Raw genomic sequence first — 12529 nt, forward strand, 5'->3', positions numbered from 1 at the left:
TGACTGGACTGGATGCATAAACTGTTTGTATAGTGAACTTCATGATTCAAATGTAACACAAATGTGTAATCCTGTTTTTTCTGTCTGCAATTGATCTGTCCACGCCCTATGGTAACCATGGCGATGACCTTGAGTAGTGATCCTCAGCACCTGAGCTGAGGTGATCAAGCACCCTATAAAAGCAGTGTATCTGTCTGTGTCCCACCATTATAGCACTGACGAAGGTCCTGGGAGGACTGAAAACGTTTGCTTTTTAATCCACTGAGCACCGAGCACATTATGGGCATCTAAAAATAAAGAAAAATGTTTTTCTTTAAGTCTTGTCTAAGGAGTTTTTCCTTAACCTCCATGCAGTGAGCGAGTCTCCGTCTGTCAGTTTACCCTTATCAACATGTTGACCATCTCCAACAAAAAAACAAACTTTCACAAATGAATGACAATATATTCGAACATCTAGCACTCACAATATTACACAATATGATAATATGACAATATTCCCCCCCCATCTTGATGGAGATACAGGACCTTAAAATGGAGAGCATTTGTCCTTGTCCATTCTGCCATTGCAGCCTTGAACAAATTGCCTCACAATGTTTTCTATAAGGATGCAATTATGGGGGTTCTATGGGCTATATGTTTTACAGGCTGTGTAAATAAATCTGCTGCTGGAAAAATATAATCAATAATAATGCTGGCTATCATTTAATCTTTGTTGGTTTTGTTGTGTGTTGGTTTAGTAAGGAGAGCTGAACATCCATACATGTGGTTTACATGTTGAAATACAGGAGAAGATGCCCTTTATTTCTCCAGTCCTGTTTGCTGGTCTTTATTGATTTTGTATTTACCATGTGATTTCTATCAATAGCAGTGGTTTGTTGTAAACTAACAGGATGCTTGTCATTTGGGATTGTCCACACACCATACACTTTCATTATCCTTAAATAAAGTTAAATTATCCTTCAAATTCAACTGGCCTTGGAACACGCCTGACAACAAATTCACCAATAACAAAGGTTTTCACGGTGAGCCAAAGTAACCTGGCTCCGCCAGCGCCAGATGCAAGAAGCTTGCTTCACACACACATTTGTTTCACAGCTTAGGGAACCTGGTTATTCAATACAAGACCGCAAGGACTTTCATGAACGACCTGTTAAAAGGAATTATACCGCCCCCATCTGGCGGAGTCAGGTTATGGCCAAAGTGGCCTCAAGAAAAGGTCATTTGGGCAGCAGGACTCCCTGTAAAAGCTTAGAGAGAGACTAAAAAAAAATATAATCTACTTTGCTGAAGTGTTTCCCTACATTGCTGAGGGAAACACTAGCTTTAATGACAACCTAAAGGCCAAAATAGATCAAATAGAGATGGTTTACTGCCAAACAATGTTCTAAAACTGCAACTGAGACGTTCTTTACCGTTGTGAGCTTGTAGATCTGCTATTTTCATTTTTTTTTACTTTTACTTTTGGTACTTTAAGTACATTTTGACACTAATACTTTTACTCAAGTACATTTTTATTCCGGATTTGTTCTTGTAACTTCTACATTGCAGTATTGATACTTTTACTTATGTAAAGCATTTGAGTACTTTTTCCACCACTGTCAGTGTGTCTTGATTAAAGCATGACATCAACTATACCAGTATACTTACACAGCTGAGAGTGAATCAACATGTTGTTGTTTTTTTTTTGGGGGGGGGGGGGTAGACAAACGTCAGTCCTAAGAGATATCATAACAAGTTGCATCCTTGTAGAAACTCAAACTCAACCAAATTTCAGATCAGTGTCAGACTCCTGTTGCCTTCCGAGGCAACTGGACACTGTCCATTTCCTCTTTTATACTTATATTCTCATTTTCATTGCAATACTCTATGTCATTTTCATATAATCTTTTCCTTATATTTTTGCCATCTGTTGAATCAAATAAATCTCATAAAAGACATTCAGAGGCAATTCTTCATTCTCTCACTGAGGAAATTGTTCATTTCCACAACAGACTTCTTTATTTTTGAGTGACTAAACAACCCTAAATGTCAGTTGTAGTTTTATTTCTCTTTTATGTCAATCATTGGCAGTGAACAAACAAAACATCAGTCACATGACCCTTTCAAGGTTCAAAGTCCCAAGGTGATTACTGACACGTAGGCTGAACACAGCTGGGAGTGACGACGTCACACCACTGTTTAGTGTGGTGTTCATCAGAAAACATAGCACAGGCATACTGAGGTCTAAAAACTCTTGCCTTCAACAGGATTTCTTCCACATTTGAATTTAATTCATTGTGTAACTATGACTTTACTACACACACTGAAGTCCTCGATCGACGAGCGACTCTCTGCTGCTGCTGGAGACATATTTGGACTTGTTGAGAGAATTCTAACAGAATATGTGGAACAAGTTGAACACCAGTGCCGAATACTGGGTCTTGTTTTAAAACCTGACATCATACAACAAATAGCAGGTTGGTACCATCACTTTGCTATACTAAACTGTTTGTTAAACACTGGTTTCATAGCAGCAGTTTGCGAAGAACCCGGGCAATTGTTTTGATTTCATTTTAAAAATCCTCACTTTAACTATTTGGATGACATTTGTATGATATGCAGGTAACTTGTATATCTTCTCCTTGTTAAAAGTTAATGTCAAAGTTTTTCTGTACAAGCAACATTAGTGTCATAATAATATTGATTGAAAGTGAAGTGGATACCTGTAGACTAGGATATTCTATCACCAGGGGTATGGCTGGATGGAAAGACACTTTAGAGTCCAGGCAAATCATCATCTGTTTATTTGCGTGCAGGCAGGGTACAGCATAGCAGTTAGCAGGCATTGCTCACAAGCTACTCTCCGTTCAGTCCGATCCTTCGCAGTGGAATATACTCCCTAAATATAACCACGTCATTATATTTATACTAAAACCAGATGTGTCTCTCCTCTCTTGGTTCCCCCTCCTTCCTCATGAGTTTCTGTTCTTTCGTTATATTTCACAATCATCCAAAAGTACGAAACAACATCACAACATGTTGATACAGTATCATCTCATTTCTGGGAAATCAGTGTTTGCTCTGACATGTTACATACCTTAACCCTTTAAGACCTGGAACGCATCTGTGTCACTTTAGATTTCTTTGGCTATTCAAAAATAGCAGATATACAAGCTCATAGCGCGGCACCGAGTGCCGCGCTATGAACTTGTAGATCTGCTATTTTTGAAAAATCGTGAAAACTTTTTTTTTTTTTTTTTTTTTTTTAAACTGTTAGGATTTAGAAAACATTTTTAAGAATTGCCTCAGGTCTTAAGGTCCATCAGTCTCAATATTCGTAGCAACTTATTTGTGTGCATATTCACACTCGGCCTCTTAGGGGATCTTTCCTGGCTGCCTTCCCAGACACTCTCAGTGCTTGCTGACTTAAGTAGAAACATCTGGAGGGAGGCTTCCTGACTTCCCAAATGATTTCCCCCTGTCTTCACTTCTATGTCTCCATTTCTCTTTTATATATAGGTATTCTGCCACCCAGTGGTGTACAGTATGTACATTTAATCAAGTACTGTACTTAAGTACAATTTTGAGGTACTTTTACTTTACTGGAGTATTTCCAATTGTCTATACTTTTACTTCTACTCCACTAGCTATCAGAGGCAAATATTGTACTTTTACTCCACTACAATTATTTGAAAACTTACTTACTAGTTACTAGTTACTTTGCAGATATGAATTATTACATTAATTATTACATCATCGCGACACGTTGTGAGCTTGTAGATCTGCTATTTTCATACATTTTAGTAGCCTACTTTTACTTTTGGTACTTTAAGTACATTTTGATACCAATACTTTTGTACTTTTACTCAAGTAAATTTTATTCCAGACTTTTACTTGTATCAGAGTACTTCCACATTACTTTTTCCACCACTGCTGCCACGTGCCACCACAAAAGCCTAAGTCAAAATGTGTTACATTTGCTCCCTGCATGCATGGTTCTTAACAGCATATGGGGGCAATTGTAGCAACACTTTACAATACCTTCACAGCTAATGCCAAGTACAATAAACTCCCAAGAATATAGATAGAAGTTGAAACAATGTGATTTGATCTGTCTGTGTGTCTGTCTGATCTGTCTGTGTGTCTCTCTGTCTGTCTGTCTGTCTGTCTGTCTGTCTCAATAGGGATGCTGGGGTTCAAGTGGTTAACCTCAAAACCCATTAAGACCTGAGGTTCCGATTTTACAAAATGTCTTCTAAATCCTAACAGGTTTTTTTTTTCAAACTTATGTTGCTATGTCAGTTGTTCTCAAACTTTTTCATGTCAAGGACCCCCAAACTGATATGTACTGTATATGGCCAAATACATATCATTTTGGAGGTCCTTGGCATGAAAAGGTTTGAGAACCACTCTAGATGCTTCAAGGGGGGAAAAAATCAGGTTATGTGTATGTAGCTTTCATTTCAAAATTAAATTTAAATATTGAAATGTAAAAGATCGGGCGGGCATTTTGAGAGGTTTATACGAGATTAGCCATGGACAGACAGACAAGAACAGGCCCACTGGTGGTCATTAGAAAACAAATCCATAAATAGGGGAATCAATCATATCCATCAAAAAGCACATTGACTTGTTCTCAACTGATGTTTACATCCCCTCGCCTCCTAGATGTACCAGTCCTTCCTGCGTGTGAAGACGAGATCTCCTCTGAACAGCAGGAGAGGAGCCCCTGTCTGCTCCAGGAGGAGGAACCACAGATTAAAGAGGAGCAGATGGAACTCCCTCCAATATCAGTCGATGCTGATGGACCAATGTTGACATTATTAGAAAGGAAGGCATCGGGCAACAATTTCTCAGGTAAAACAATCACTCAGTGTGCGTGCGTGCACGTGCATGCCCGATTGTCTCGTCAAAGTGTCAACTTGTATGCAGAGCCTGCACAACTATACAGAGCCTCCACAAATCATTCTCTTTAATTAGCATAGCATATAAAATGCATTTTCAGGTGGTGTTGGCGTGGCCAGAATTGATAATTGCCACAACCCATGTGTAAACAAACAAACAGCTTGTGTACTAAATTAACCTCCTGTTGTTCCTGGGAGAAAAAAAAAACAGTAGGCCCCTTACAACACGCCATGGGACTGGAGCCTTATCCACCTGTTTCCACAGGGGAATAGGTTTCCATCGTTGCACACACAACATCAAACTAGAAGGAGCTCAGGATGGATAATGGCAGTAGAGGAGGGAGTTGATGTAAGAGTTACACCATAAGATGTAGAGACAAAGGGTTTCCCCTTTCCTCACAGCAACAACCACACAGTATGTTTAATGGAAGGAAAGGGGGAGAGAGACAGATAGAAGATAGGATAGAGAGGTTTATAGAGTTGTTAAATGAGACGGCAGGAACACCTCCTAGCGTAATAGAAGTCATAGACACAGAAGAACAGGAAGAACAGGCGAGTGCAGAGAGGGATGACAGATGTGTATAGTGGTGTGACGCTACAAGCATAGCAGGCCAGCATTCTGGAGAATGCCTATCATCAGGGAGAACCACAGGATGAAAGGCCATTATTTCCCCATGGACCCGGATGAAATATATTACTCCCCAACCACCCAAACATCACTCTCCCCTGAGCCCACCATCAATCGCCCCTACAATGAAGAAGGAGAAGAATCAGATAATTATGAGCTAACATCGCCCTCGCTGGATCCCATGACACCATGCTGTTGTAACCAATTTAAACTACGTTTACCTGATTATTGCTATAAGCAGATTATCGCAAATTTCCTTTAATAAAATTATATTTCCTGTATTTAAAGTGAAGTATTATAGAGTATTCTGTCAGATTATGGGTTATTTTCATTATCTGGTTAATCTCCTTATTCAACAGTAAAAGCCAGGTTTTGTGCATCTTGTGCACCCATTGTATGGGTTTCCTCTAACCTCTAACCTCTCCTTAACACACCTTGGATCTAGACCATTTAATAGATTCTAAATACCAAAACCAGTAACCACACAATCTTGCACGCAATAAAATGTAAGATAGCGAATAGTAAATAAGGGGACTATATAGGTATTGATTTATTATTGGATTGTTCTTCAATTTCATCTAGTCTGGAGAGAGAATTCAAACATTTTCCACCTATCACTTTCAATTTCACTATCCTGTGTCCTATGAGTTCTCTCCTGATTGGATGAAATTGGTATCCTAACCTGACAATGTTTTTGTTTAGCCTACTGAAGAGCTAAAGAGACCGGGACACCACTGCAAATATTACTATTATCAAAGTATAGAGCAATTTAACACTTATTTTAACAAAGAAATATCACTTAGGCCACCATTAATAGTGTACTTTCAATCTCTCCCTATAGCTTAATTTGGTTGGACGTTTGTTAAGAATGACCAGAAAGTAGAAGTAATGTTTAAAAAAATGTTGCATTATCATGGAAAAAACTGCAAGGCAAGCCCTCATGTAAGCAAGCCCCTATGCACGCAAAATAGTGTGTTTGACTTGTTATCAGTGTTTCCATTCCAGCAGTGGTCCCTGCGCTCTCTGAGGACATGAGAAGAGATAAAGAGAGAGCAGCTCAGGGTTCTAAACAGTGACATTGATAAGAAACCTGCCGAGCCTGTGACACATGTCATGTCATCATGAGGGAAACAACTGTACTGATTGTTTCTGTCAAATACTGTACATACAAATACGTATGGTTCTTACTGAACTGAAATGAAACGTTGAAGTGCATATTAACCACCTTCAAACTGGTGTCCCTATTTTGGTAATGTCATTAAGGCCGAGCATAAAGAAGTCATTCAAAAAAGTAAAAACCTTTCAAAAATATAATAGATGTGCTAATAAGCTCACCATGCATTGTGAAGTCTGTCTGTCTGTCTGTCTGTCTGTCTGTCTGTATGTCTGCGTGTGCGTGTGCGTGTGCGTGTGCGTGTGCGTGTGCGTGTGCGTGCGTGCTGTAGCTTGATGCAGCAGAGCTATACCTGTCCTTGTCTGAGGAGGGTTACATACGCCCCAAGTTAATTTGGACAGTTAACCATGATTCTGACAAAGTTCTATAGAACTATATTAGTATAGCCATATATGGGCTGTGTTTTCTTTTCTTGCCGGACCAGCGTGACAGACAATGTTCTGTTTCACTGGCCAATTGGCAATTTGTTATAATGACATAAACAGCTTTTTAGGTTTTTGTATTTCAGTGATAGTTATACTATGGATTAAGGTAAATTAATACAAAGTATTGTTTTATTTGATGGACTTGCTGCCATGGCAATAGTAGTATCATACTTGATCCATCTCATTGGCCACCATTCAAGTTAGGGTGACCATTTAGGGATGGTTTTCGGATAACATTCGGTAAATTAGAAAACATACATTAATCACTTCAGCTCTGTATACATTTCGGCCGTTTGAAAATAGCCGATCTAAGCTCACAATGCGTTGCGATGCGAGGCATTGTGAGCTTGTAGATCTGCTATTTGAAATGATTTTTATACATTTGAAAACTTGAAATGGGACATTCTGCATAATGAGTACTGATACTTTTACGTAAGTTAGAAATGTGAGTACTTTTTCCACCACTGATTACAACTACAAAACAGAGGAAGCAGAGCATGGAAACGTTTAAAATTCAAACACTTTAACAGGGTTCTCTCGCTGTATCTTCTGTCTACAGCCTTCCTGCCCCTCCCTGCGTGTGAAGAGGAGGTTTCCCCTGAACAGCAGGAGGAGAGGAGGAGGAGCCCCAGTCTGGTCCAGGAGGAACCAGAGCCGCCACAGATTACAGGGGAACAGGAGGAGCTACTTCAAAGAACAGAGGAGGCGGGTGGGTCAGCGGTGACAGGTGGAGATCATGATGAAACCAGAGAGTCAGAGCCGCTAGCCAGCACCTCAACTGAACACGTGAACACACAGGCCGACGCAGAGGACTGTGGAACGTCACGACCAACGAGTGACCAGCTCCTCTCTTCACACTGTTCTGAATCCGACACTGAAGACAGCGATGACTGGGAGGAGACCAGCAAAGGTCTGTCAGCTTTAAACACACTGAAATCACACAAGATGCCCCTGAAAGGACAACAATTGCCTTTGAGTAACAAGCCGTCCCAGGACCTGAAGTCATCAAAACAAACCCTCTCCACGAGGAGTCATTCTGTGGAGAATCAATTTGGTTGCACGGTTTGTGGCAAGATGTTTAAACAAAGGGGAAGTGTGAAGAAGCACGCAATTATTCATACAGGGGAGAAGCCCTTCACTTGTACATTTTGTGGCAAAATGTTCCATCAGAAAGCTAATCTGAAGACCCACACAAGGATTCATACAGGCGAAAAGCGCTTCTTTTGTACTTTTTGTGGCAAAGGTTATGGTCAAACATGTGATCTAAAAACACACCTTAGGACTCATACAGGGGAGAAGCCCTACACTTGTACAGTTTGTGCCAAAGGCTTTGCTCAATTGGGTCATCTAAAACAACACATCAGGACGCATACTGGGGAAAAGCCCTATAAGTGTAAGGTTTGTGGCAAAGGCTGTCGTCAAATGGGTACTCTGCAGCAACACATGAGGACTCATACAGGGGAAAAACCATATAGTTGTGCAGTTTGTGGCAAAGCCTATAGTCATAGTGAAAAGATGAAGGCACACGTGAGGACTCATACAGGGGAAAGACCATTTAGTTGTGAACTTTGTGGCAAAAGCTTTGCTCAAAATGAAAATCTGAAGGCACACATGAGGATTCATACAGGGGAAAAACCCTTTGGTTGTACAATTTGTGGTAATGGCTTTCGTCAAAAGAGTAATCTGAGAAGACACATGAGAACTCATACAGAGGGGAAAAAGCTTTAGTTGAGGTTTGTGAAAAATGCTTTGTTCAAAATACACAAAAATCGGTTGATTTCTTGAACAGTAGCAAATGTTTTTTTAAAGGAAGCCAAGACAAGCAATAGAAAGAAAAGCAGAGGAATTTAATGTATTGAACAATAATGTTTTAGGTGTTATTATCTATATATACATTTCTAAACCCAAAACCCCCCAAAAAAACCTGCCACTGTGTGGGACTAAACACAAAAACAACATATCAATGTCACTAACAAGACACGCCACAACGTGCAGAATTACTACGCGCAGTCTGTAGGCCACTTCATACTGCTCAGCACACATCTGCCCCCTCGCAGCATAATTAATTGCGGCCAACACAAACTCACAACATTACAGTCGGCCATGTTGTTCCTTAGCGTCATCGCCGACCACCGCCCAACGAGACCCAAGTGAGGTCAGACAACACACTCCATATTTGGGCATAGCTCCATTGGGAACATCTCCTATTATGGCTTTATATAACCGCCCAACGAGACCCAAGTGAGGTCAGACAACACACTCCATATTTGGGCATAGCTCCATTGGGAACATCTCCTATTATGGCTTTATATATTATAGAGACCAACAAACACAAAGCACCGCGCAGCGGCTAGGGGGGAGGGGCGTGCAGCGCCCCGACCCTCTAGTTATCTATATTATTATATCATCAACAACAATCAATGGAATTGAGTGTCCAGTTCATCGTGATGGAATGCTTGTGTTGCATTAGCTAGGGTAGAGAAAAGGGCACTTTGAGGCAAAAGGGCAGGCACCCAATGCTCAGTGTTAAACCTTTGACTTCATTAAATATTTTATACCATTGTACCTTCATTCCCTGCTTAAGACCTTGCAGAAGAGGTCGAAAAGTTGGTTTCTCATTCAAATAAATCCTGCATCGTGGCTACGAGTGTGCAGCCTTTTCTTTACTCTCATACCATTATATAACTTGAAAAAATATATATAATAAACTCATTAAAGACAAAATGAGATCAGTTTCTTTTTTTTATATTGTCTCCGCCAGGTCGAAAGGCATGGCGAGAGAGTATGTTTTACCCCGTCTGTCTGTCTGTCCGTCCGTCCGTCCGTCCGTGTGTCCTGTGCGTCCGTTATCAGCTTAATCTCCGGCACTGTTGGCCCGGTTGCTGCGAAACTGTGCAAACACACTCCCTGGATGCCAATTCAGAACCTCCGCCCTAAAGTTTTCACATGGGGCCTGTTATAGCGCCACCAGGGGGGGGCGATTTGTGCAAAACACATTTTTTGACCTTACTCCTACAGATTGTATCCAAACGTCATGCAAATTGGTACACAGTATCTCTATAGTCATGTGATCATCACACGGAACTGTCCGATTTCCCATATTCCATCCTGATTGGCTAAGGTTGGCTTCCAAAGGATTGCAGGATTGGTCCGTTTTGAACAAAATGCCTCAAATTATGCACGCAGCTTGCAATTTCCGTAAAATTTCACACGCACATTCCCACTAGGCCGAGAAAGAAATGCCACCCTTTTCACATTGGCCTGTTATAGCGCCACCAGCAGGTCTAATTTAGCAAAACACATTTTTGGAACAAAATGCCTCAAATCATGAATGCAGTGTCCGATTGCCGTGAAAGGCCTAAGATAAATGGCACCCTCTACACATTGGCCTATTATAGCGCCACCAGGAGGCCACAATAACCTACCTGACCTGGCGGAGACCTGTGGTACTCCGAGGAGCTCCGAGGAGCACTAGAGCACTTCTAGTTTTCATTTGCATTGCCTGTGACCTTTTGGTGCATTCCTTTTATGGTGTTAAATGGAACTTTTTTTTCATGCAAATGATTATAATACTTTAACACTGTAGCAATGATTACTGTCAGTAGCCTATATAAAGTGATTTAACACTATTTTTTAACAACAACAACAACAACAACACTTAAACCGCCTTTGAGGAAGCTGCATTTTTTTTTTTTTTTTTTTTTATTACAGTAGTAGTAGGCTATATATAAATGTTGTACCCCTGAGGAATAATAATAATGATGTTCATTGTTTATATATTATTCATTATTCTAAGTCATTTACGTTTTCTTATTTTGAACATGTTATGTCAAAGTATTATTTTGAAACTGCCAGATAGTGGGTTTTCGATGGTGATGGTGATATTATGCACTGCTCCTTTAAGACAGGAAACGGGGGGAGGGCTGGTGTTGTTGTTGCGGAAGAGAACCCGGGAGAAACGAAAGTGTGGGGAGAGCTTCAAGTTGAGCTGCATGCTATTGTGACGAGATATACCTGTATATGACTCAAGAGAAACTGTTCGATTGTTTGATAAGTGTAACATTAAGTGAGAAGTACGTCGGGGGACAGAGAGAACGTGGACGTCGGTGGAGAAAGAGTGAACCAGTCACCGAACCCTATACCTAACCCTAACCCTAACCGCACGCGGAAGCCACTAGTCGGAGTGGTGAGATGTCGGTATGGAGAGTGAACACCTTCCAGGTTTGGCTACGTTTAGTCTAGCTGTTGTCAGATGAACACTTAAATGAACACTGTTTAGTAGTGCCAACTGACTTGCAACAGAGTCCGCGTTTCTTTTGTTTTAAGTAATGTCAACGTGAGTTTGAGAGTCACGTTCATACCGCTCGTTTTACCGCGATTTCGCGACTATAGCTGGTTCACTCTGTGCAGGAGAACGCACGCACGCACGCACGCTACACGTGCACACGCATGTGCATGCAGGTTGGGGAGAAGGACGCTGGACCTTGGCTGTGTGTTTTCTGGTTGTGAATTACCTCTTTCACATCACTACAGACGGAGACTGTGAGTAAGCAACTGAACTATCTTGTGGATTAAGTGTGAAACCAAATGAGCTCCAACATGTGCACCGACGATGGTACCATAGACTAAAACCCCGGGTATTTTTCTTATTCTTTTCTTTTTGATATTTTTGGGTTGAATGTTTGTTTAACTATGAGAGTTTGGTTGTGGTGAATAAAATACACACTCTATAGTTAAAGTGCTGAGTACAGGTGGTCTTTGACTGTGAATATAAATGATGGTTTACATTTGTCACAGCTATTCAATGTGTTCTAGTTCCCTGAGTGTGTTCAGGGTGGGGGCTCACAAGCTAAACATTTTGGTCCTACTATAGTTCCTCCCAGGTTTTCCATTAGTAAATGTGAATAAGCTAGGCGAATGGGAGGGCTACATAAAGTAGTCATTTCCTCATATGGCCGTGCCACATCATATCAGCCTAATACTGATACTGATGTGGCACGGTCAGAAATGACTTAGCCACCCTCACAAATAGGAGTGAGGGATCCTACAAACACATTAACCATATACTGTATAATCTGGACAATGTAAGGTTCCCCAATTAGGAACGGATTCAGAATGCACAGAACCAGAGGCTGATGTATCAAAAGTCATCCAGCGCGTAGCCATAACGCATTGAATAAAGCGTTCCTCTATTAAATAATTGAATTCAAGAGAAGTCTATTTGCTAAATGCAATGTATCATTTGATTAGACCCATTGAGAAGTGGACGCAGTGATGGTAGGCTAGATCCAGTGAAAGTGAAAGGAACATGTCACCTTAAATACACAAATTTCCGACTTTATAAACTCAGATTTGCGAGATCATTCTCGCAAATCTATGAGTTTATAAAGTCAGAAATTTCTGAGTATTAATCTCAGAA

General features: G+C 40.7%; 1 protein-coding gene across 1 annotated transcript; it reads left to right on the forward strand.

Moving 5' to 3' along the window:
• Nucleotides 1-2045: 2045 nt before the first annotated feature.
• Nucleotides 2046-8955, forward strand: LOC311045651 (uncharacterized protein). Its single transcript, XM_084057606.1, has 3 exons — nucleotides 2046-2456; nucleotides 4648-4836; nucleotides 7670-8955. The coding sequence occupies exons 1-3, from the start codon at nucleotides 2285-2287 to the stop codon at nucleotides 8836-8838; spliced, it is 1530 nt and encodes a 509-aa protein (XP_083913732.1). The 5' UTR covers nucleotides 2046-2284; the 3' UTR covers nucleotides 8839-8955.
• Nucleotides 8956-12529: the final 3574 nt, after the last annotated feature.

This window comes from Gymnoscopelus microlampas, assembly GCF_963454915.1.
Source record: "Gymnoscopelus microlampas genome assembly, chromosome: 5".
Classification (NCBI taxonomy): domain Eukaryota; kingdom Metazoa; phylum Chordata; class Actinopteri; order Myctophiformes; family Myctophidae; genus Gymnoscopelus; species Gymnoscopelus microlampas.

Coding starts and splice junctions, on each gene's coding strand:
- LOC311045651 (XM_084057606.1), top strand. CDS start 2,285: ATGACTTTACTACACACACTGAAGTCCTCGATCGACGAGCGACTCTCT. Junction 2,457..4,647: donor CATCATACAACAAATAGCAG/GTTGGTACCATC, acceptor CTCGCCTCCTAG/ATGTACCAGTCCTTCCTGCG. Junction 4,837..7,669: donor ATCGGGCAACAATTTCTCAG/GTAAAACAATCA, acceptor TTCTGTCTACAG/CCTTCCTGCCCCTCCCTGCG.